The sequence below is a fragment of the Electrophorus electricus genome, chromosome 7 (assembly GCF_041902795.1).
Source record: "Electrophorus electricus isolate QZ-2024a chromosome 7, ASM4190279v1, whole genome shotgun sequence".
NCBI classification, from domain to species: domain Eukaryota; kingdom Metazoa; phylum Chordata; class Actinopteri; order Gymnotiformes; family Gymnotidae; genus Electrophorus; species Electrophorus electricus.
In genome coordinates this window covers 12,122,215-12,148,322 of record NC_137503.1, presented here as the reverse complement: position 1 = coordinate 12,148,322, position 26,108 = coordinate 12,122,215, and the positions used below count along the sequence as shown (strand labels likewise).

The 26,108-nt window shown below is 42.6% G+C and overlaps 1 protein-coding gene across 3 annotated transcripts; it reads left to right on the top strand.

Moving 5' to 3' along the window:
• The first annotated feature begins 1,239 nt into the window (after window positions 1–1,239).
• Window positions 1,240–24,241, top strand: shmt2 (serine hydroxymethyltransferase 2 (mitochondrial)). Of its 3 annotated transcripts, XM_027010946.3 has the most exons (12): window positions 1,240–1,368; window positions 9,099–9,290; window positions 13,249–13,328; window positions 13,557–13,757; window positions 14,774–14,855; window positions 15,954–16,076; window positions 18,419–18,558; window positions 18,807–18,969; window positions 19,759–19,858; window positions 20,117–20,272; window positions 20,405–20,512; window positions 22,811–24,241. In XM_027010946.3, the coding sequence occupies exons 1-12, from the start codon at window positions 1,336–1,338 to the stop codon at window positions 22,936–22,938; spliced, it is 1,506 nt and encodes a 501-aa protein (XP_026866747.2). In that variant the 5' UTR covers window positions 1,240–1,335; the 3' UTR covers window positions 22,939–24,241. The 3 variants fall into 3 exon arrangements, with proteins under 3 accessions (XP_026866747.2, XP_026866748.2, XP_081573871.1); XM_027010947.3 differs by lacking the exon at window positions 15,954–16,076; XM_081717745.1 differs by lacking the exon at window positions 1,240–1,368 and having other exon boundaries at window positions 9,212–9,333.
• Window positions 24,242–26,108: the final 1,867 nt, after the last annotated feature.

The window sequence follows — 26,108 nt, the reverse complement described above, 5'->3', positions numbered from 1 at the left end:
CTCTTAAATAGAGAGTTATCGCTGTGTTCAGATATGATAACATTGAAATTATTTTTGGGTAACAAAATTCATTGACTGAATTCCGTGATCTGGTGGTAAATTACTTTTTTTAAAATAGAGACTTTTGCTGTTTGCGCTTCCTCTGTAGCATGTACAGCCATTTGCAGCATGTTCAGAAGGTATACCTATTAATCTTATCTTTGTTCAGGAAATAGGAATGGGCAGTTCTATTCTTGAAGATATTTGGAATATTTTCCAGGTTTCCAAGTCTCACCAAAAGGCTTCCCTTATTTGTACTACACTGTAGTGCTAATGGATGGTTGTCTCCTTCGGTTCTGCACAATGAAGACCAAGAATATGCTGTCCTTGTTAATATTTCTTAACAAAACCACCTCGTGTTACAAAACTGAACAGAACTGTGTGTTACAGCTCTATGTTGAAGATCATTTGTTTGCTTGCAGAATTGATTCATTTTACAAACAAGAATGTCTGTTTTTGGAATACTACCTTATTCAATATCAAAGCATCTTAAAAGATATAAATGTATATAAGAGAAGGGCATCACAGAATGTAAGCTACAATATATTAAAGCTGTGATGCAGCTCATGAGAAAGAGTGTGTGTGTGTGTGTGTGTGTGTGTGTGTGTGTGTGTGTGTGTGTGTGTGTGTGTGTGTGTGTAAGTGTAAGGGAGCGAGAGAGAGAGAGCATATATATCAAGGAAAACAATTTATATGTGCAGTCCTTTTATAGTATTAACATACTAATATACTAATGTTTCTATTCCATAATGCCAACAGCCTATGGAATGCATACTATGAAGACTAAGGTGATGAATATTAAGTCATAACCAATCACCATTATAATGACAATGACATTTTGCAGTCTAATGTAGGCTAATACTAACTATTGCTTAGTTATGAACATTTAACTTTTAGAATAATACTATATTGCAAAAACATTATTAGCAACATCATCAATAGCAACAATGAGATAATCATCATCATCATCATCATCATCATCAATATCTTCATCAAAAAGAGTATCACCTCTTTTTTACACCTCCCTTAGAGGAGTTTTCTGGTTGTTTCCAAGTTTAATTTCTTACACTCTTGATCAGTGATAGTAAAAACAGTGTCCTTCCCATTATATGTCATATGCTTATATAGTCCATTTGTTATGCAATCACTATCAAGTTCCAGGTGATCCGGTTCATTGAAGGGCATAAGATAAAAGAAACTACAATTCCCATGAATGCGTAGGTCGTTGTCGACTACTGCTGGCTTTCGAGACTTGTAGAGGCGCAGTGCTTCGCGCTTTCACGCCACGTTATCATTATGTTGACACTAAGATTAAGGCATATTTTCAGGGTGAGTATAAAATACTTTTTACACATGCTATCAAACAGACATACACGCATTTCTCACCATAGTTATGAAGTGAAACTGCTGAAGAATTATTAAGTTAGATCGCTAGTTTGATTATAGTTTGGAACAAGCAAGCTTGACTGTAAATTGCTGTTGCTGGCTAGCTAGCTATCTGAATATTGATAGGTTTATATGACAAAAAAAATCATTCTTAACATGACGCATGTGGTTCAAATGTTCAAAACGTAAATTATACGTTAAAATAAAATGAGCTACTGAGCTGTTGACTGCCGATCTAGTTAGGTAGGTAGCTAGCGTTAGCTGTTTTCTGGAATGGTTTGTTAATAGGCACCGTTGCCATGATAACTGTCACATGTAGTTCTCTATATCAGTAGCTGGCTAACCTAGCTAGCTGGGGTTAACAATATTAAACATAGTTTGCCGGGGATTATATAAACTAAGCAAAGTTGTAGTTATGCATGTCCTGCGTTAATTAGCCCGCTAGTTAACCCAGATAAGTAGTTAAATTACTAGGTTAGTTATTTAGAAGCTGAAGTCTTATCTGAAAGACTTTAGTTAGAATCTAGTTTTAGAGATGTTGGATATATAACCCTAGCTTGTAATTAAATAAATGGTGAATAACGTCAGTTCAGCTCCATGATGGCTAAACCTAGCCATGTAAAAAAAAAGCAGAATAATGGCGTACATGATCATTTAATAAAATAAAAGTTACTGATTTGGTAACACGCAGCTTATAGTTAGCTTAGCTAGTGAACCAATGATGCAACTGTCTAGGCCCCCTTTCATCATAACTTGGCTGGTTAGCTAACCGAGGTACCTAGGTATCCCTGTATAGTTTGCTTTTTTAAGCGGCTTCAGATTTACGTTATCTTAAATGTTTCCTTGGCTTGGAAAAATGGCTATTTTACAAGCAATTTGAACGCGATTAAGGAACTGAAAAATATTTCATTTGGATCCTACGAGGTGTTTGTTTAGAGCGTTCGATGTCCTGATAGACAGGTAGCTAGCCAGCTAGTTGCCCTGTATACTAGGCTGTTAGGTTTGTGTAGAAAATTGCAAAAGGAACTAGGCATTCAGATACTTAAAAATGTGTCAGCAGATCAAAGTGCAGAAATACTGTATCAGCAAGCACCTTTTAAATTCAGTTAATGAAATCTTTTGGTTAAAGAGTTTCAAGTTTCAAGTTTGGTTTATTTGTCACGTACAGAGTCATACACAGTATAACTCGCAGTGAAATGGTTTGAGAGTAAACATGTGATGCATACAGTAGTGGACAGTTCAAAAACATACCTCCCCGAATCTGGATAACTTTTTTGACAGACGTGCTAAGGACACAAGCTGATTAGTCTGGTTCAATTTTCACATCCCTTTACTTTAGGCACAATTCATTAACTAAGACAGAACTGGAAAATGTACAATGGAGTACTGGAAACTATATATATAAAAAAAAAAAAAAAAAAGTTGCACATGCATATATATATTCAAAATTATACATAGGGCTTCCAGAAAAATAGGATGTTTTGGACAGAGGTCCTTCATCAGCTGTGCAAGCATTGTGAATTAGTAGTAGTAGGAGCCAGTTTATGTAGATAGATGTTTAGAACCCCATGGACTGAATGTTATGATTTAAAGTTCCAGGAGTGTAGACAAGTTCTTTTTCTTTGGCTTTCCTAATTTCATTGCTGCCAAATCAACAACTTGCAATGCAAAGATATGTTATTAATGCAGAGTCCATTAGTAATAAAATGCCTTGCCACTGGAAACAAAAAAAATCTGATCAGCAAGCCTTCTCTTGGTTTCACCAATATAAAATTGATTACTTAATTCTCTTGCAATTAACACAGTAGACAACTCCTGCAGTGTTTAAGTGCATCAGCTACTCTTTTATTTGTAGGATGATGAGTCAGCATCAAGGGATTTCTTGTAGTCTTTAACAGCAGATTAATAAGGCATTTATGGCATTTTATCCAAAGTGACTGAGTATAATTTTGAGCAATCAAGGGTTAAGGGCCTTGCTCAGGGGCCCAACAGTGGAAACTTGGCAGCAGCGGGTTGAACCATGAACCTTTTGGTTACTAGTTGAGTACCTTAACTACTGAGCTACCACTGCCCGCTACTGTAGCTACTCTCTGAACAGGTAAAACCCATAGTTTCGAAGCTATTCACACATTTCCATACTTTTCTGGAGGATGTCTTCATTCTCACTGCAAATGCATTTAACTCTAAATTCAACATTGCCAAAAATGAGCTAGTCTTGTCAAGGAACGAGAAAAATTAAGCAACTGAGGGGAAAATATAGGATAATGGCATAATGGGCTATTCAGCTTTTTATAATAATAATGGTAGCATATTTTCTCATTGCCCACCTGTCCTTTTAGGTCGCTTATTAAGGCTTTCTACTAAAGTCCAGTACCTGGATGCTTTTTCAATTGTGCAGGCATAAATACGTTCCTTGTGCCCCTAATGTAATGTGAAAACACAGACATTGGTGGTGCATTTCCTGGCCAGCTCTTGCACTCTTTCTGAGGACATTTCCATTTAGTTATGAGGGTTGAAGAATAGAATGCTCAGATCTTCCCCATTTAGTGACCTGAAAGACCTGAAAAAGAGGCCCGTGTGCCTGACCAAATTTAGGGTGACCATTACTGTGCAAGGCACAGAATCATTTTACCCAAGTTAAAGCTGTGCTCCTCAGCCAGGCTCAACAGATCTAGTGCCAAATCAACTCCAGTCGAACGGCTGAGAACTCCTCTAAACTGCTTTCATTCAGGTCCCGCTAGCCTGACTGTGTAACGGTGAAACAGGTTCTTTCAGCATGTGCAGCAGACCATTGTTGTCTCTGCTGCTGTCGCTGGCCTCTCCACTCATCAGCCCACACTGTCTTATCTCTTGCCTTTCATAAGCTGCTCTGTAACCAGATGACTCAATAATTAACTTCTTGTTATGTTTGCATAATATGATTTTCAGGAGAGACTAAACTCAGCCTTATTCCTCACCCAATGAAATGTTTACTTTGAATGCATAGCCTTCCAATCCCATAAGCCCATGTGGTTTTGGAAGAGACAGATCTGAATGTTCCAAAGAGCAGTCACACTTAACCTGGCTACGGTACCTGCAAACATTCATAATTGCAGATAGTGGTAATATGTGTACATATCCAGCTGTGGAATAGTTGAGGTTTGTCTCCTGCAGGGCTTCTTTAGTGTGTGTGTGTGTGTGTATGTATGTATGTATGTATGTATGTATGTATGTATGTATGTATGTATGTATGTATGTATGTATGTATGTATGTATGTATGTATGTGTGTATGTGTGTGTGTGTGTGTGTGTGTGTGTGTGTGTGTGTGTGTGTGTGTGTGTGTGTGTGTGTGTGTGTGTGTGTACTGTAAATTTTGGATTGTCCATTCCAGATTGAAAGCTACTTAAAAATTGATTAGAATCATATATTTAAATGATCTCATCTCTATTTTTAACCCTGCTCTGCTGCAGTCCCAGTTTTGCAAAAGCTGGTAGGGATGAAGGGGTTGCGGGGCTGGGTACCGCTGCCTATGATGGCATTGGCAAGACTCTCCTGTCACATCCACCAGCCAAGCGAACTGATTGAGCAGCCACTCAGAAATGCACAGTTAGTCTAGATGCATATTAAATAAGATTTCTCCAGCACCCTTCACATTCCTGTCCTCCGAAATGGCTGAGGAGACATGCGTGAGGTTTTCTCTGCCCGCGTTCCTCTTTCACCTCAGCAAGCCCAGCTGTGTCCCATCATGCCCCAGTAAACACGGGCTGACGGCTACGGACGCGTTCCAGGATCGCTCGTTGCAGCCGACTCCATCTCCAGGATTACGGCCATAATGTTCCCAGTCTCTGTAGGAAATTGGCTTTCCACGCTCCTGATTGTTCCGTGTCACCCCCCCCCCCCCCCTTCAGGCTGCGAGGAGCCGGACGTTAGGGAGCATGAGCTCTGGCCATCTCCCTCTCCCCTCGCCCTCACCGGCTTCCTCTGCCAAATCGGTGGGTAATTTGTAACGGCCGCTTCCCTATTAGTCAGTGACAACGAGAGAAAAGAGCACCTGTCACTCTGACTGATACTCCCAGCCTGTTGACACTCCTCTGCTTACCCCATCTCTCGTTCCATGCTCACCCTCCGTCACCCGTGTTACAAGGCTGATTGTCATCCAGCGAGACCTTGTTGGACAGCAGTCATCTGTAAAATTGACTCCTTCCCTTGAAAACAAGAAAATAACAACCAAAAAAAAATCATAAGTAAAACAAAATGACGACTTCTGTGTTTCCACTTTCTTCTGTGAGTCAGGAAGGTTAAATGTGAAAATATACGCACAAAAAAAATGACAAACATTGTGACAGTCATGCCAGCTGAGAGGTAGGTAGGTAGGTAGGTAGGTAGGTAGGTAGGTAGGTAGGTAGGTAGGTAGGTGTGTGTGTGTGTGTGTGTGTGTGTGTGTGTGTGTGTGTGTGTGTGTGTGTGTGTGTGTGTGTGTGTGAGACTGTGTGTCTGTGTCTGTGTGTCGCCATGCATATTCCAGATTATCTTGATCTCCATGCAACAAAGTTCCCGCTTCAAAGTTCACCTTCAGAGCTTGTAATGTCTCTCTCTCTCTCTCTCTCTCTCTCTCTCATTCTAAAAATAGTTCCATGACAGATCTGGTCCTTGTGTCTTATCAGCTCTAATTTTCATCTTTTTCCATCTTCAGAATATTTTAATAATTATCAGCTGCAAGTGTTGATAGTGCTCCAAAGTAATTTTGTGTGTGTCTGTATGTGTGTCTGTGTTCGCACTACAGAGCCTCATTACATGCAGCTATCAGTATACTAGTGACTTCAGCTGACAGAGACAGACATTTCTAAAAGCCTCTGTGGGACAGCTTAGCTTGTGTTCACAGCCCATCAAAACTCCAGGGTTGTTATTTTATATATAAATTCACACACGCATATACTCACACAAATCCTTCCACATCAATCTGCTTCCTTCTGTATTGCTCTGGTCCCTGTGTCCCCGCTGGAAGAGCAGACAGCAAAGGACGAGTCCCGTCAGAGAGTAATGACCCATGTGATATATTTGTGTGTGTGTGTGTGTCTGTGTGTGTGCGTGCTGCGTCCGGGTGCGAGGTGGCTCCTGAGAGACAGGCGGGTGCGTTCAGAGCACGTGCTGTCCCACAACGGGTGCACAGGGCACTAGTGTGACAGAAGGTCAGTCAAGCCATGCCACTCTGCTGCCCATTACTGTGCCGTTAGTGCTCTCACGTGTATCTCCAGACCTGACCCCAGCCTCTGCCACAAAAGCAGGAAGGCAAGCAGCCTGTGTGTGTGTGCATGTGTGCGTGTGTGTTAGCATTGCTCACAGGGGAGGGAGTCAGAGTTCAACTTAAAATTTAATTCAACTGTTGAACTGTACTATTTCCTTTCATCAACAAGTGAGTTATATAATGTATTTTGTCATTAGTTATATTCATATTGATAATATAGCATGATTAAGCCTATTGATAATGAACTATTTGCTATTCAGTTTATAGTTGTCATCTCACAGGCAAAACAGGCAATAACCTATGGCACATTTGCCCTGTTTGTGTGCACTAAAGTAATGAATGCCTTATTCATTTTATATTACCCCCTAAAGACTATTACAACACTCATTAGTGTTATTTATTTACTCATAAGGTTTGTGGGTATTACCCATTACATCAGTGAAGCACCCTACGTTCGCACCTTAGCCGTGCAGTGTTATGGCTTCTGATGAAGTGACCAAAACCATTCCAGCCGTTGGTGCTCTCATGCTAGGCTAAGCCGGTCTATCATACATCGTCTCCAAATTCTCCCACATCACTGAGTTAATTGTTTTTTAATATTGTTTTTTAAATGAAGTAGTTCATCACACCATTGGCCTCCTGTGGAGCAGGGAGCATTGGTGGATTGGACAAGGGATCTGGTAGGGGGTCCATTACCTTTATTACTGTAGATTATGAAGTGCTTGCCTCGGTGCATTTATTAACTACAAACATTGCAGTGGCAATTTTGCTTGTGGAACCCAAGCTTCCCATAAAAGGGTGAATGTGGTAGTCACTGGTCAACGCTTTCTTGGCTTGGCTTTTGAAAGCCAGAGGAGCAAAGAGGAAATGGCTGAGGGGTGCCACAGTAATTGGCTGATGTTGTACTCCAATATAGGAGAAAAGGAAGAGAAAAGGGCAGAGGCTGACAAGATGAGGGCTAAAATGACAAACGAATGAAAATAACCTTATGGCGCGGAGGAAACCGAGCTTTTGGAAGGAGGAGGAAGTGGAGCAAGTGATAAAGGGCTCGTACGAAGCAAGCAGTGTGCGCGGTTAGATAAGAGCTGCGCGGGATGGTGCGCCCCATCTCGGCGCAGTGCTACGATCAAGTGTCATCAGAAATGCTGACCGCAGCGTAATTGAGCCTCCTCACTGATTGGTGCAGGCCCTCCTCTCTCACATGTGCGAATGAATCAGGGCTCTACCACCAGCCTCAACACTCCTAGTGTTCGTTCTAAACCTGGAGGAGCCAAGACTAATCGCTAGCAGTCTTGCGTCTGCCTGATCTTATTTCTAGGTCAGACTTTTGTTTCTCACAAAGTCAACAAATGTTTTTGAAATGTTTTTGATGGCTATGTCTGTTCATTAGTGCAGAGACAGGACTCTTTCTCCCCCCCCGGTGCACGGTGCTGCCAGTGTCCAGTCCCACAAAGTTCCTTCAAAGACATTCTTCTTGTAATTAATGTAGCCTCTTCATAGTATGTTAAAAACCCTTCCCTGTGAGCACTACCTTATGTGGGCTTCTTGGGCCATATGCTCCTGTGCTTAACTCCTCTAAGTGTACTGCCACACAGTATTTAATGTGATTCTGTATAAAGGATCACCTTAGCAGCCAGTGGGAGCCTTCATATCATTACAAAGACTACTACAAAGAAAACTCTAAACTGTTACGCATAAAAAGCATTTAACATGGAACAGTGGCATCACATGCATTATCTTGGCAGGTCTGGTCACAGCGCTATAGGGCCCAGTCTGCCATAGCAGTGATGTGGACTGTTTCCACTGAGAAGGCCTTGTCAATACAGCTGAAGCGTGAAATCTTAATTTGCATTATTCTGCCTCTACCTTCAAGCCTCTTGTGTTCTGTTTACCATCGAGCTCTAGGCCACAATGCAGATGATTCCACTGTGAGCTCTACTTGAAAAATGGGCTGGCCCACCCTGGCTGTGAGATGAAAGTGGCTGCTTAATATTCGTTTACAAGACCCTACAGTTAGTTCAGATTTTTCGAAGCACTCAGCTAACTGAAAGTTGTTACCGTTTCATCAGACTATATTGTATGTCTCTGGCATTTTAATTACTACACATTTTTTATTTAGTGTATTATTAATTTAGTTTATATTAAACCTTTATCTGAGTTGGGCTTCTCTGCATAAATGAAGATTTGAATGGATGTAGTCAGGGCATGGTGCTAAAGCAATACATAAATATATATTAAAGCAAGGTGTTACATCCCATACAAAAAGATTGATCTAAAATGCCCCCTAATGGAACACTGTTGGAAAGAGGTGGAACAGTTATGGTGCTTGGAGGCTTCTGAATCTTTTATTGGGATGCACATGAAAATATAACTTGCGTCGACTTTATTTTGAAATCGGATGCCTGTCTCTGTGTCTCTCTCACGCTCTGCCTCCTTGCGCATCCCCAGCCCCTGTGCCAGCGTGGCCCACTTGGCGTGAGTGCGGGTCCCAAGGGACAGCACTCTGCTGCAGCCTGCAACACCCAGCATGAGCCCTGGAGAGGGCAGGACAGCCTGGCGCAGGACGACCCCGAGATCTGGGAGCTGCTGCAGAAGGAGAAGGACAGACAGTGTCGTGGCCTGGAGCTCATTGCCTCAGAGGTAATCGGAATCGTTGAAAAGTACAAGGGAACGATCTTGGATGGTGGGTGTTGCCAGGCTCTCCCTGTGTTGGTAATTTGACTAATGAAGTATATTGCTGTGACACAGCTCATTGGAAAACAGTGAGCTCTTAGGCACATGATTAACTAATTGGACTCCTGAAACTACGAGGCCGAAGTAATCACTCGTTTGTATTTTAAGTAGTTTGTAATTGTTACGTTACATTACCTTAAATGTATGGGTGCATTTACTGTTAGAGATTATGCATTTTCTGTCCTGCACATCTCGCATGCAACCATTCATCAATTTACTGAGAAATAAAAATGTAGAGATTTGGAGTGCAGTGTTTATAAACTGTACATGGTCAAAATTGTACTGTTTCTTTGTCACTGACTCCCTATTCTTGCATCTAGAGTTGGGACATTATGCTTCCATTCACTTTATGAACCAGACTGATTGGAAATTCCTCCTATTGTATCCACACAGTGCAGAAAAATGATTTGCAGCGTTTACCTCTAGTTCTTTATTACGTGTTGGGTCAGAATGTTGAGAAGGAAATGCGTCGCCTGCCACTTCCTCCCATTGCAGAAGTTATCATTTTGTTGATCTGAAAGGGTGCATTTTAAAGCATGGGTGAAGCCAATGGTGTCCAGGTCTCCACAGATTAGCCCACACTGCAAAGCCTGTCATGTTCCAGTATGCAAATGCAGGCCATGCACAGATCCTGCATGTGAAGCATGGTCCATGCATGGAGATCCCAGTCAGGCTCATGCTGAATACCTAACCTACAGTAAAGCTGATGTTGTGATTTTGACACATCTGCTTGTGGCAGGCTCAGACATGGAAAAAACCTATTTATTACTCTCTATAGGAAAATGTTGCATCTTCAGGTGGCTAGATTTCAGACCCCAACATGCTTTAATAGTCTAGTTTAGCAATGTACCAAAAATTAAAAACAACTGGTACATTCAGTCATTATTAGCCATAAATATTCGGAGCTGTAGTGGTTATGGTGTGTAACAGGCAGTATTGACTTATTTGATCTGATGGTTTTGTTGCATTTGTGTTTTGTTCTACCATGCTGCTAATTTGAGCTGCCTTGGGAATTAAAAAGGTTTCCGTTTTCAACTTGTATAACTTGTAACTTGATTAACGGCTGATGCCATTGTACTTCGGTTAATGGTTGATGCCTTCACTTTTACTGCATAGTCGAGGGTATTAAGTTGGCATCCAGTTCCTCCGGCTAAGCAGTGCCATTGTTATGATGTGGCCAAAATGCTGGAGTGCTGACATCACCATGCCCCTCGACTCTCCACGTCTCCATCGAGGGCGTTAATGCGACGGCGCATAAGGTCTCCCATCACACATCTGGGAGGTTCTGCAGCTGCCCCTGTGTCTCCTGACTCGTACTGCTGCAAGAGTTCCACTTCACTTGCGCTGTTCGGCACGTTTGTGCTCCCAGTTCTGCACTCGTAGACTTAAATGTGTGTTTGTTTACTAACTGAGACATGTCCTGATGGGTATCCTTATATTGTTACTACCAAGTACCATGGAAGAGCGAACGAACAAGACACAGTAAAGCCCCAAAGAACCCAACATGCCGTTTCATTCTGAAACAGAATTACTTTTATGAGTCTGCAGCACATGGTCCTGTGGTTTGATAACCCTCTGTAAGGGTGAAGCTATAATGTACTTTATCAGGAGAAAAACTTCTGGGTTTTGGAACATTTTTACTAGAGATGACACTGATCTGATAGTGTCAGTATCAGGCACATACCAGCAGAAAAATGTGGGATCAGATCTGGAAGGGGGGAAAAAGAACAGTCATATTCTCTAACAGATTTGTCCTGAAATGTCATAGGATTGCATAATTATTAAAAAAGGTATGGTTTTCTGTGTCGTATTGGCTATGTATGTCTTGCTGTAGAATAGTGCAAGGAATGTGTGTCAGCTGGTACTAAAGATTTCAGTATTGTACCATCTATAATTTTTGTTGTTACTATTTAGTGTATTTGTTCTTTTGTGAGTTTTCAAAAGTAAGACATGGTGTTAAAACAGCATCTGCAGGGAATGCAGGCTGTCACTGTAAATGCATAATGTTCCTTGAAGGTCAGATGGGCTCCTTTAGGTGTTAATGTAATATGGGTGATTTCAGCTGTGTCGGGGAAGCCTGACAGAGATAACAACTAGAGGTTTTGTTCCTTTGCATTATGTAAAGAACTAACAGTGGAGCATTCAGGGGTGAAAAAGTAATTGCCCATCTGTTGATTGCAACCTAGTTAATGAAGGCCAGCTATTGGAAAACTTTAACAGGCAATCAGGTTTGATCTGGGCACTACAAATTGGCTTTTAGTAACAAAGTTTACATCACGTTCCTTATGGAAGCTCAAAAATGGGAGGACTCAAAGAAATGCCTGAATCCTGCAAAACATGTTTGCCAGTCTAACAAGAAGCGCATGGTCATTAAGTGCAAGGCTGCTGGAGATCCACAAAACTGGACCTTATCTAAATGGAGAACGTTTTGATAGTTCATCTTGAAATAAGTGTCAGTTTGCCAGTGTCTCCCTTAGATAAGGTCACTGCAAAAATGGAATTCTTGGTGCAGCAGCAACACAGACTATTTATTTGTAAAAGAACAAGATAAAAACACTTTCATGGTGCTCTGTCAGCAGGTGACTGAAACGTGGGAAGTGTTTAATGACGCAGGCTCCTTAGCCGGCCAGAATCAGTGCTGAAAACGGCCAGTAAAATGTCGCACTAGTGATCAAACGTGGTGTTGCTCGCAGGTTAAGAACTAGGCGTAAATAAAAACAACTTTAGAAATCACTGTCGGTGTCTTCGTTGCCATTGTTGGTTTAAGACATTTCTGGATGATACTACATGATGGAGGTTTATTCAGTCTTGGTGAGCTGCTTCACAGAGATCTGCATTGAAGTTCCCCAACAATGTGGTAACGCTGTAGTCTTCACAGTTATTTTCTCATCTCAGTGATCACACTGAGTACTCCATAATAAGCACTGACTTGGAGAACGGAGAGGAACATGAATGCATGTGGCAGTACAAGAAGTGACGTCTCCAGAAGATTCCACACCATGTCGTGCTGAGTCCTACTGCATTACTGACCCAGAGCAGAAGCAGCACTAGACTGCTTGGTGCTCTGCTCCTGTGTTTGCTATCTGTTGTGAACTTAACAGGGACAGCGGCTGTTCCTCTGCCATGCTGTGAATCTCTCCAGCTGCGCTGTTCACCTTCCTAACTATTTCTCAGAGTTTCTCACTCCTCTTTGTCGGAAGTATGTAAGGCAGCTTGCACAGGAAGCGCGATGTAGTACAAGAGGAACCTCATGCACTCTTTCTTCTTTCGCTTGAACACCTCTCCTTCCCTCTCTCTGCCTCTCTCCTTCCCGCTTTCTCCAATTCTCTCCCTTTCTCCCTCCTGCCATTCCTCCCTCTCTCTCTCTCTCTATCTCGCTTACCTGCAGTGGCAGCGTGTTTGTGAAGCACGAGTGCAGAAGTCCTCAGTTGCGTTTCCAATTTGTGTGTTTGCTTTCGCGGCATGATGGTGGCGTGCCGTCGAGAGCTGTTGCCTGCACTGTGGTGTGTGATGATCTGAGGCCAAACATTAGCATTGCGCGTCTGTGCTTGTGGAGGACAGTAAGAGAAACAGGACTAGTGGGGGCGGGGGCATGCTGGGATATTATGAGTAGAGGTTTGTCAGCCTGTCACCCTGCACAAACTAGTTTCTTTTTCACTCCTCAGGGGTGATAGCCCAAGGTTTAGAATAAACACCACAAACAAATATTTACTGTCGTCTGTCTGTCTCTCTGTCTCTGTCTGTCTGTCTGTCTGTGTGTGTGTGTGTGTGTGTGTGTGTGTGTGTGTGTGTGTGTGTGTGTGTGTGTGTGTGTGTGTGTGTGTGTGTGTGTGTGTGTGTGTGTGTGTGTGTGTGTGTGCCACAGAATTTCTGCAGCAGAGCAGCTCTTGAGGCTCAGGGCTCCTGTCTCAATAACAAGTACTCAGAAGGCTACCCAGGAAAGAGGTACATATTTGTCAACAACGTGTTGGCACATCTGCAACATCAGTTACATTTTTCAATGTTTATGGTTTCTTTAAGTAGAATAGAATTATGAAATGCAACATTCTATAAAACTGGTTATTGTACTTCTGTTATGTAAGTATTATTATCATAGTATTTTTAGAACACCTTATAAATCGGTCCACTCTAACTTAGAGAGGTGTGTGTGTGTGTGTGTGTGTGTCTGTGTAGGTATTATGGCGGTGCAGAGGTAGTGGACCAGATCGAGCTTCTGTGCCAGAAGCGGGCCCTGGAGGCATTTGATCTTGATCCGGAGCACTGGGGCGTCAACGTGCAGCCCTACTCCGGCTCTCCAGCCAACCTCGCTGCCTACACAGCCGTGCTGAAGCCACACGACCGTCTCATGGGCCTGGACCTGCCCGATGGAGGACAGTGAGTGACCACGCAAGCACACACATGCACGAGCACGCACGCACGCACGCATGCACGCATATACACATTGCACATGTGTTTGTGCACGTGTGTGTAACACTTTCAATTTTTACATTTCTCCTTGAAAACTTTTATTAGCGGGTGGCACTGTTTGTTGAAAGAGTTGTTTGAATTTTTTATATTTGAATAAAGTTTAAGTGCATTATCACTAAATAAATTGAAGGAAATCAACAAAGGCAGATTTCTGACAAAATAATTATTACAAAATAGCTCAAAATAGTTTCTGAAATTTCTCCACTGCTCAGTTTTGGGGTTGTTACCTTTACTGAATTTTGGCAGCCAATCGGTGTAAAGAATGCTGAATGGGTAGAAGAATGGGACCATTGCAGAAGAAACACTCAGACGCCATGTTGCAGTGTCTAGAACAGTATTTTGGTTTTCTGAGGAAAAAGTATAAGATTTGTTGGTGGGATTAGCGGGCAGGCGATCGAGAATGCCCCGCCCACTGCTTTATGTGGTAGGGGAATTGCCTGCATTCATCTGCCCTTCTGAGCTTTTCTCGACCCACTCTTTCTGCCCTGGTCTCCTGCATTTGTTCATCTATCTCGGATAGTCAGAGTCATATCCCACGCACTTTAGTTCCTTACTCACGGTTTTGGTGAGACGAGCACTCGCCACCTCCGCCCCTTGTCCCGTCAGCCTGTGGGTTCAAACGAGGCAGTGCTCTCACTCACACAGTGCCTCCCTAACACTCACACTCACCCCTCCACCCTCCTGCCTAATGGAGAAGAGTGTGTGTCTGGATTGCTCTCCTGTCTGACTGAGGCCAGCGCATTTGTGTGCTCTAGTGCTCTAGTTCAGGAGACAGTAGATGTATTACAGGAGCTAATGAGGTAATGTGTTATGTGTGTGTGAAGGCCTCAGCATCATTTTATTCTGATGCTTATATGTTCTCTCTCACTTTCATTCTTTCTCTCACGGTCTCTTTTTTTCTCTCGCTCTCTCACTCTTTCTAGCCTCACCCATGGTTACATGTCTGATGTGAAGCGGGTCTCTGCCACATCTATCTACTTTGAGTCCATGCCTTACAAACTCGACGTAAGTCCGGGCTTACTTCAATTCAGTCACTTTATTAGTCCACGCTTATCGCTTTGTCAATACTTGACCTCTCACTTGAAGACTGCATTAAACTAATCAGTCTGTGTCCGAGTGGGAACAGTAGGCCTGATGGAAGTCTGGTGTTTTGAGAAATCCATCACATGGCAGGATGGATTGATTGATTTTATTTCATGTCAGACTTTTGCGATTTCTGCTAGCTGTGTTTTTTATTCATGCATTTAATCTTTATTGCGTAGATGGGTCTCATTTGCGTATGCGTACGGAAAAACTTGCTAACGTCTGCTGGCCGTTCTCCAGCCCTGCTGAGGCTCTCGTGTGGTTCATCGATCAGGGCCTGCGTCCGCGTGTGTGTATGTGCAGCTCGTCAATGCACCAGAGTTTTGGGGTGATCAATGTGTTGGGGTGTGTGCTGTCTCCATGCTCTTCCTCCTGATGGATGAGAGGGCAGTCCCCTCTCTACGGGAGAGATAATAGGAAATCGACAGGCGGGCCATGGCCTCGCTCTCTTCTTCACACTCGTGCACACACTTGCGCGTGCTCGCACACACGCACGCACGCACGCACACCCCTGCTCAGAGGCCCTGCCAGTGATGGAGTGAGTAGATGGGCCTGGACTCAGAGAGGTGTAGTCTGAAGAAGGGAGATTGCCACCTGTGCAGTGGGAGGGAGGAGCAGAGACGAGTTCTAAACGGAACGTTAAGCTTGGTGTTGTAGTGGTAGTAGTCCTCTACTATAGGGAAAGCCTTTGACAGATGTATGTCAGATAGCAGTGGCCCATGCTAGTGTGTGTCGCTCCCCACATCCAAACTCCAAACATTAACAGAGAAACAGGATCTCGGAGGAGGCTAGACTTCCACCACACAGACAGCTCGGTGATGTTGGAAGATTATTCATCAAGTCCTCAAATGGATGTGTTATTATCTTAAAGAAGCCACAAGAGGAAAAATGTATTTATTTGCCACCAGTAGTACAGAAAGGAGAAGAAATCTTCCTAACAATGGACTGTAATATTCTATACGCAATGTTCACGGAGATCTTACTTGCGTTCGTTCCTCTTCCTCTCTGCCGATCCTCCAGCCTAAAACAGGTCTAATAGACTATGACCAGATGGAGATGACTGCGAAGCTGTTTCGGCCCAGGCTGATCATAGCTGGCACCAGCGCCTACGCCCGCCTCATCGACTATGCCCGCGTGAAGAAGGTCCTACGCACCTTTTTTTTTTTTTCCCCCTCCCTTGCTTTGTCTCGCTCGGTCCCTCTCTGTCTCACACCCCGTCTCATGTACCTCTCCTAGTCTCCCCCGCCCCTTCTGTCTGTCTTCCTTTCTTTGTTCTCTATTTCTTTCTCTTTCTTCCCTTCTTCCTTGCTCGCACACGTTCTGGTTGCTGTATGTTCTCTCTAACGTGCTGTCGTGTTTCTCAGTTTCCTCCCTCCTCTTCCCCCTTAACTCTCTCACACTGTATCTCTGTCTTCCACACCACAGACATTTTTAAATTGTTAATTCTTGGCACTACTGGATTTTTTCACTTCCCCCCCCCCCCCTTCCTCTCACTTTGTTTGTCACACAGATGCTCTCTGTCACTTTCTCTCCAACACTATCGCACTTTTGTTATATATACACACACACACACACACACACACACACACACACACACACACACACACACACACACACACACACACACACACACACAGTTCTTTCTTATTTTGTTTCATACACACTCTGCTGGTCCCATTTGGTCTACATCACTAGGATGTTTTTAGCGTTGTGGCATGTGGTGCGTTTCCACATCTGAAGAGGTGTGTGAGAGATGTGCTTCTCTCATCTGTCTCTCATACATGCACACACGCGCGTGCGCGCGCACACACACACACACACACACACACACTCTTTGGATTTTTTTGGTCCCCCCCCCCAAAAAAAAATAAAGGTGATGCTAATGTTATTCACAAGAAAATGGAATTTGTTTTTGGTTAATGAGGCAACCTTAACCTTCCTGGCTACACAGTTAGGTTATCCTTTACTTTGAGGTGGTTGTGTTGTAAAATAACATTCTAAATGACATTTTAAAAGGAACATTTTGTATCATTTTCCTTTTTTTTCTGATTTTCTTTTTTTTTTTTGTCTTTTTTTTTTGTCTTTTTCAAAAGATTTCCAGTCTTGTAGTCTAAGATCATTAAAATAATTTGGCCGGCATTGGTGTATTTCACTGTCTCACGTGAGTATTGAGAGCAATTAGATCTTTTAGGTTATTGTCCCTTGTGGACAAAGTGAGGTGGCCACATAATTACCCACCTTCTCATCATTCAGCTCCTCCATGTCCAGTTCCGTGTGACTGTGAATCAGTAATTACCTTTTATAAATTTAACCACCTCACTTGTGGTGGGGTAAGGGTGTTCACTTTAACCAGTTTAAAGGTAGCCACATCTGTAGCTAAACACAAAAGAAAACCTTGAAAAATACAAACACAAAAGAAAATGTTAAATACTTTCTGATTCATGAATACCTGTATATTTATGGGTAAGTATGTTTTGTGTATGTATGTGTGCGAGGGTACATGTGTATGTGCGTGTTGTGGCTACCTGCTATTTTCTTTCTCAAAAGCACCATGTGTCATATGATAAAGGCCTTGCATGTGATTAGCATCCCTGCAGGCGACTGGCATACCATCTCCTCTCCTCTGCCTAACATTTGGATCAGTTGGGTGCTAGTTACAGCTCCAGCAGGCTAAATATTCTAACCTTAAAAATAGTCCAGCAAATTAAAAAAAAAATTCTGACCACACTTGGCTGGACACGCGCTGACCTTTTTCAGCTCACAGTTTTTGCCTACATACAAGTTTTAGGGCTTTTAAAAAATGAAATAAAGTTTGTTAAAAAAGCACTTAAGTGTTTTAGGAGCTGTTTAAGTATTTACTTTGCCATGCATGAAGCCTTCTCTTTGCTGCTCTTCCAAAGAGTTTGGTGGGCTTTTAATAACTGGGACCAGGTCCAGACTTCCTAGGGGCTATGCCTCTGTCTCTTTTTTCTCTCTCATACCATCTTCCTCCTTTGCTTTCATCCTCTTCTCTCTGTCTCTCCATCTCCTTTATAGCTCTTCATCCTCTTTATTCCCGCAGGATCAGATTGTGTTTCCTGTTTGTTCCTGGGACTTGGTGTAGCCTGATTTTACTGCTTGATAAACATCAGATCAGCAACATTCATACACAAATGCACAGATCATGCATATTAAGTAGGCTTTTGCATGAAATTAACAGTTGATAACAGTTGGATAAGTCCTCTTCTATGTTTGTTAGTTATTTCCAGTAATGCAGCACTGTCTGTACAACCAATCCAGTTTTCCCTGGAAACTGTTTACTTAGATACTGTGTACTGTGTACAAAGAAATATTTGGTTAAGTTTAGTTAATCTCTCTCTCTCTCTCTCTCAAAAATGCGCTCTCGCTCTCGCTCTCTCTCTCTCTCTCTCTCTCTCTCTCTCTCTCTCTCTCTCTCTCTCTCTCTCTCTCTCTCTCTCTCTCTCTCTCTCTCTCTCTCTCTCTAGCTGTGTACAGAGTTAAATGCGTATCTTCTGGCAGATATGGCCCACATTAGTGGCCTTGTGGCTGCTAAAGCTATACCCTCTCCATTTGATCACGCTGACCTTGTCACCACAACCACACACAAATCCCTCAGAGGAGCCAGGTACTTGTTGTGTGGCTGTGGGTGTTTGTGTGTATTACTATGTATTGACTTTAATCAGCACTTTAAGATTTCCGATATGAGACCTCTTAAGCTTTCTTTCCCTCTTTTTAATTAAATTAACTAATTACTAAAATATTTTTAACACCTCAGATCACAGTGAGATTTTAATTTGGGTGAGGATCAGTTCATGAAGAAAGTAGTTCTGCATTCATCAATTCATACTCCACATTTCATTCCTCTCCTTTCAGAGCTGGGCTGATATTTTATCGGAAGGGTGTGCGCTCTGTGGATAAGAAAGGTGGTGAAGTCCTGTATGACCTTGAGGACAAGGTCAACTTCTCAGTCTTCCCTTCACTGCAGGGTGGACCCCACAATCATGCCATCGCTGGTGTCGCTGTGGCCCTCCGTCAGGTATGCTACAATGCAACCAAAGCTCTCTTACTTCACTTTCTGCTTCCTTTCTCACACAAAGCTTTGTATACACAATATAACTGACACACAGTTTAATTATGAAGTTAGTTTTACTCACATGGGATTGAAATGACTGGGTTCTTCAGTAATTATTGCTGTCGCTGCAGCTATTCCCAGTTGCTGGTGCTTATGTTGGTGATAATCTTCTTATCAATATAAATATCACAGAGTATAGCAATAATGCTTGAGCATATTCCTCTAATTTTGTATGAATCCGGCAAAATCTGAACGCATCTACACTACTGTGCAAAAGTCTTGGGTCACTAAAGAAATGATAAAATACTGGGCAGTAAATGTTTATTTGCATGGAAAATACAATAACACAAACAAACGATTAAAAAAATTAACATTAATGCAATACAAATTAACAAGATTTTTTTTGTGTGTGTGTTTTCCAAAATGTTAATGAAAATATTGTGCTATGGCTGGAACAACATAGGTTTGGTTTCCAAACTTCCCCTTTATATTTAACTTGTAGCAAACATCTTAAAGCTTCAAACACACTAAAACGCAATTAGGCCCCACAGATGGAGCCCTTCGAGAGCCCCAGCCCCAGTGTAACTGAAGCTGGGTGGCAACACTTGGACAGGGAAAAGAGCACAAAGCAGTCAAAGTCAAAAGAAGCTTTTTAAAAAATACCTCCCTAATGAGCAGCTTTAGGCAGACTTTTCTTTTGCAGAGGGATGCATGTGTGTTTACATGGGTATTTTTCTGTCCTTAATTTCTTAGGCCAACACCCCAATGTTTAAGGAGTACATAGCACAGGTAATAAAGAATGCGAAAGCCATGGCCAACGCGTTGCTAAAGAAAGGATACACTCTTGTGTCAGGTAAGCAAACTAGCTCAAGCCATTTACACACACGCACACAAATATATACACACGGCACGTTTACCCTTCCTCAGAATAACCTCTGCAGGTACTGCTAGTTATGCTTTTGTGTCTTGACTCCTTGGATTGATGGTAAATTAATGTCAGATGCTTCAAGAGATCCTTGGGTAAGTTTGATTGAAGATTGTGATTGAGTACTGTGGTTTTTGAATTTTCCCTCTCTGTGTCTATCTATCTCTCTGTCCCCGCCGCCCTTAGGTGGGACAGATAATCACCTGGTGCTCGTGGATTTAAGGCCACAGGGAATGGATGGAGCACGTGCAGAAAGGGTTCTGGAGCTGGTCTCCATCACAGCCAACAAAAACACCTGCCCAGGAGACAAGAGTGCACTCACACCTGGAGGCCTCCGGTTGGGTATGTATCTCATACACACACACACACACACACACACACACACACACACACACACACAACTTTATATTTGCTGCATTCCTAGTGCTCCAGGGTTTAAGGTGTGTGATTCAGCTGTTGCTTGTGGTGCTGCAGGTGCCCCCGCATTGACCTCTCGTCACTTTAAGGAAGCAGAGTTCCAACAGGTCGTGGAATTCCTGGATGAAGGTTTCAAAATTGCTCTGGATGTCAAGAAAAAGACCAGTGAGTTGACAAGGCACTTGAGCAACCATCATTTGTGGAAATTGTTGCAACTTTAGTCCTCTTTGGTAAACACTATATATGCCTTGTAGTTCAGTGGAATAAGTGGGAAATCACTCCTTTTGTGTGTAGCAATTATTACCTCTAGCAATTTGAATTGGACGTAGAGTAGAAAGGCACACATCTGGGTCTCTAAGGCTAGGGACACACTGACCCTTCTAACGGCTGTTGGCCGGGATCGGTGACAGGCCCCCTCTTGCACTCAGTGCAGCGTGTTCCTCCATTGGCTTTGAATGTTGAATCAGTATCACTGGTTGGCTGTCGAGGAGTATTGTTTGGCTGTTCAGTCTAAATTTTACTAGAAATTAGATAATATAGATGTAAACGGCATAAGGGTTTTTTATTGCATTGTGGCTTGATCTACGAAGGCAGTGTGCTAGGCTAATATTTTATTTCTACATGGAAAGTAATTTTGTTGTCCTGACTATCTAGAGAACAGGAGAAACATTTGTCATTTCCTCGACATTGCCGTATGGACTGTCAGGATCTCCATGACCCAATTGAGGCAAGACATACACTATATTGCCAAAAGTATTCATTCACCAATCCAAATAATTGAATTCAGGTCTTCCAGTCACTTGTATGGCCACAGGTATATAAAACCAAGCACTTAGGCATGCAGACTGCTTCTACAAACATTTGTGAAAGAATGGATTGCTCTCAGGAGCTCAGTGAATTCCAGCATGTTACCCTGATGGGTTGCCACCTGTGCAAGAAGTCCAGTCGTGAAATTTCCTCGCTACTAAATATTCCACAGTCAACTGTCAGAGCAGGGTCAGTGGATGCTGAGGCACATAGTGTGCAGGGGTCGCCAACTTTCTGCAGAGTCAAAAGCTACACACCTCCAAACGTCCTGTGGCCTTCAGATTATCTTAAGAACAGTGCATAGAGAGCTTCATGGAATGGGTTTCCATGGCCAAACAGCTGCATCCAGGCCTTACATCACCAAGCACAATGCAAAGCGTCAGATGCAGTGGTGTAAAGCACGCCGCCACTGGACTCAAGAGCAGTGGAGACATGTTCGTTGGAGTGACGAATCGCGCTTCTCTGTCTGGCAATCTGACAGACAAGTCTGGGTTTGAGAACGGTACTTGTCTGACTGCATTGTGCCAAGTGTAAAGTTTGGTGGAGGAAGATTATGGTGTGGGGTTGTATTTCAGGAGTTGTGCTCGGCCCCTTACTTCCAGTGAAAGGAACTAGTAATGTTTCAGCATACCAAGAGATTTTGGACAATTTCATGCTCCCAACTTTGCGGGAACAATTTGGGGTTGGCCCCTTCTTGTTCCAACATGCGCACCAGTGCACAAAGCAAGGTCTATAAAGACATGGATGAGCAGGTTTGGTGTGGAAGAACTTGACTGGCCTGCACAGAATCCTGACCTCAACCCGATAGAACACCTTTGGGATGAATTAGAGGGGAGACTGCAAGCCAGGCCTTCTCGTCCAACATCAGTGTCTGACCTCACAAATCAGTTCTGGAAGAATGCTTAAAAATTCCCATAAACACACTCCTAAACCTTGTGGAAAGCCTTCCCAGAAGAGATGAAGCTGTTATAGCTGCAAAGGGTGGGCCGACATCATATTAAACCCAATGGATTAAGATTGGGATGTCACTCAAGTTCATATGCATGCGAAGGCAGACAAGCGAATACTTTTGGCAATATAGTGTAGATCAGGGCAAGAATATAAAACGATATCTAAGGCTTTGAGTGTTCCCAGTACCACAGTGGCCTCAACAGTTTTGAAATGGAAGAAACTTGACACAACCTTTTAAACCTTTTGGCCATCTGGCTAGCTTGAGCAACCAGGCAAGAAAGACCTTGGTCAGAGATGGCTGTGAAGATATGAGAGAATGTATTGAACAGACAACCATCTCTACGGCACTCTATAAATCAGGTTTTTATGGCAGAGTGGCAGGACGGAAGGTGCTGTTGAGTAAAAGACATATGATGTCATGTAAAGGACATGTAAAAGATGTGGAGATTCTCTGGTCCAATGAGGTGAAAATTGTGACAAGTCGGTCAGTTAAATTAATTACTACCATTTCAATGAACCACCAGTGATTACAAAATCCAAGACCAGAAATGTAATTTTAAGTCTGGATGGGAAGGCCTAGTTCATTGTAATGTAATGTAAAGAAATTCTCTTCTAGGGTAGTTTAACTAGTAGACAGTATCTTAACATCTCTTTATCCTCCTTCTCTCCTGTCCACCTCTTGTCCCTCTGTATGACGGCATGCAGAAAAGCTGGCAGACTTTAAGAGCTTCCTGTTGGAGGATCCAGACACGGTGGCACGCCTCGCTGACCTGCGCCTCCGGGTGGAGGCTTTTGCTCGTCCTTTCCCCATGCCGGGCTTCCCTGACCACTAACCACGCACAGCTGAGCGTGCTAGGGACAGGGCGCATCTGCACATGCATCAGCCAGCCACACTGGCTTTTTCGGCGCAAGGATCAGTATTCAGATTTTTTTTTTTGTTCTTCTTCATTTAATTTCTGAGCCTTTGATCATTAGGCCCTTTGTCGGTAAATACAGAGAGTGAAATATCAGCATTTATATTTCACAGCAGTCACGAGGGCATGATGAGGGAACAATAACAGCCTTCATCACTGCAGTGTGAATGATGTTGAATCAAAGAACAAATGGGTTTGGCACAACTCTTAGTCTTAGAGATCAGCAGTGCAAATAGACTGTTAGTGCGCTGAAAGTTTTAGTCCTTTAGCATGCAGGTGTAGTAGAAACTGCTCTACTGATGGTTCAAATTCGGAGGGGTTAAAATGAGGAAAAACTCATGGGTAAAATGGGATGGATTGGGATGCCAAAACATTTTAGTGTGGTTATCCAGATTGCATTTTGCAGTGTCAAGAGCCCGAAAACATTGGTTCTAAAATCGTGAATTAGAAGCTTAATCATGTCGAATTGAATTGATCTGAAAGTAAATGTCAGACTGGTCAAACAAAAGTTGTTCATTGGCAAAATGTAACCTGTAGAGAATTACAATTCAGGAAAAGAACAAAGATCCAGATGGCTCATTGCACTACACTGGCCTTCAATGTTTACAAATTGTTTTTCACCTCTTATGTCTTAATTTTGAACTGCTGAACAAAAACTGGTCATGGATATCTTTTATTCTTTTTCACTCTAACTACTGCTGCTGTCAAAATATGGAAAAGAGAATTCCTACTTAAAAAAGACTAAAGCCACATCTGTGTAATTTGTCTAATAAAAACAAAATCTTATGATGGAGGTATATATTTATCACAGAGTATCTATGAGACAATAGAATGATAGATATGGAGGTGTGTCAGGTAGTGCCAAGTATTTTACTGTGAACTGCACATGATAACTATAACACGTTATCTATGTTTAATCCATCTTTTACTAACTGAAATGGTTTAAGGGGAAGGAAACCTACAAATATGTGTCCAACTATATACAGTACAATTATGATGAAAGGAGATCATTTGGTGTATGTGCTGTGTTTGCCCTGTTGGCCTCTGGGATGAAGCAGGCCACCAATCAAATCTACCCTCTAATGTTTTGATTTATCTTCTTTCATTCTCCAGAATGCTGCCTAAGTTGCCTTTTTATCTGTAAAGTGTTTTTTTTTTAATGGGCCTTTACAAGGTAGTTTTATATGAAAAACATAATCCCATTAAACATGCAGTAATTACACTAGTCCTGTTTTTATTTCTAAGAAGAAAAGCAATTTCATTGATTAAAGAGCCTTTGTTTCTGTGATTTCTCCATGTTCTTAACAAAAACACTAGATTTGAGACAGTATTGGAATGAGGGGGTGGATGGGGTGTTGGTCCTGATCTGGTGGTTTAATAACAGGCTGATCATTACCACAAAATGATTACCCGAACATGTACATGTAAGTATAATTTGTGTGTGGGGGGGGGGGGGGGAGAGAGAGAGAGAGAGAGAGAGAAGCAATAAACTGCATGCTGTTCCACAGCTGTGCTTTAATGACAGGCCAACAGTGGAAATTGTCTCACTCGAAAGACCTGTGTGAGAGAGACACACGGCCCTTCCCACCTGTTCTGAGTCACGGAGCTGTAGCTCTCCCTTCAGCTTTGCTCTTTACCTCATCGTTACCCTGTCACTGTTAGCATTGCAGCACTGCTGTCATTACCACATCGCTCTCTCTCTCTCTCGCTCTCTGCCTAGACTGGCAGGCACTAATTTGACAATAAATCACCAATGCTCAATGAAGGAAGTGTAAGCGACAGCGCCTGCAATTAATTGGACTCGTTTATTTGAAGTGGCATACTGTCGTCAGAACGCTTGTCATAATTAAAAACGCATAGCAACATGACGTGTCATTACGGGCAAGCGGCTGCTCGGGCTTAAGTGCCGTTTAAGAGTTAAGCCCCAAACTGTCCTAATGCGCCATAATTATCTCATAATAAAGTGTAAGTGTTGCTTATAGCGCAATAATGCTCCCCCATCGTGTGTGTGTGTGTGTGTGTGTGTGTGTGTGTGTGTGTGTGTGTGTGTGTGTGTGTGTGTCTGTGTGAAGGATGGATAGATCACAAGGGAGAAGAGGAAGTGTTCCACTCATCAATTAACAGCCTGACAGTTCCACAGAGAGACGTTGAAGGGTAGTCCACCCATCCTGCTAACGTATGTGCAAACGCCTTCCTACTCCTTGCCTTCCTTCTCTCTATATGACATATTATTTTTCCACAGGATGATAAAACCTCAGTTTCTTCACCAGCACAGATATGTCGGGGGACAGCCCACCTTGAGCATGGGGTGGTGTTGGTAAGCAAGTTCAAGCACCTGAGCTGGAATGAGGTCACCATAATCTAGTTCAGCTGGGGGCGAGCTTTAACTAGTGGCAGTGAATGCGGTTTCTGTGTGTGCACACTCCTATTAAAGGTTCAAACGAGTACTCACTTATCAAAGATGAACAACAACTTTGTGCTGGTACTTGTGAATATGTTCAACTAGTTTCTCACAAGCTGTAACACCACTCATCCAATCAAAGCCAGTATGTCCCTCTTCTAGTAGCTTTACTGGTGGTCATATGGTGCTATTATTTGTTTAGTCTTGCTCATCATTTGTCTCTCTTACTCTCATGTACACATACATTGCCTCTCTTTACCACTCAAACACCCTCATGTTATCTCTCTCAGATCTCACACACACACACTTTTGCACATACATGTACTACAACTGAGAGGTGTGTGACATGTTTTTTTCTGAGACATATAGGAACTTCAAAGCTGGAGGTTGTAATTCAAGTACCACATGTTAACCTGAGCATGTCTTGTTTATGATGAGTGTTTTACTTGTTTTTGTGGTTCATTTATGTACGTATAGGTGTTGAAGAAAAGTGAGCAAACTGAAAATATTTACATAAATGATCTGGATTTCTATGTGAATGGCTCATAAAATGTGATCTAACCTTCAGCATGTCATTCTTGAACAAATGCTTGAAATAAATGCTTTCAGCATCATTCACCGAAGAAAACAAATGAAAACAGAATCAGATGATCCAAATAAATCAGGTGATTACCTGCCCTGTCAAATA

Bases quoted from the DNA above. Each gene is read 5' to 3' on its own strand.
- shmt2 (XM_027010946.3), top strand. From the start codon at position 1,336: ATGTTGACACTAAGATTAAGGCATATTTTCAGG. The intron at 13,329-13,556 runs GTACATATTTGT...GTGTCTGTGTAG, and splicing joins GAAGGCTACCCAGGAAAGAG to GTATTATGGCGGTGCAGAGG. The intron at 14,856-15,953 runs GTAAGTCCGGGC...CCGATCCTCCAG, and splicing joins CCATGCCTTACAAACTCGAC to CCTAAAACAGGTCTAATAGA.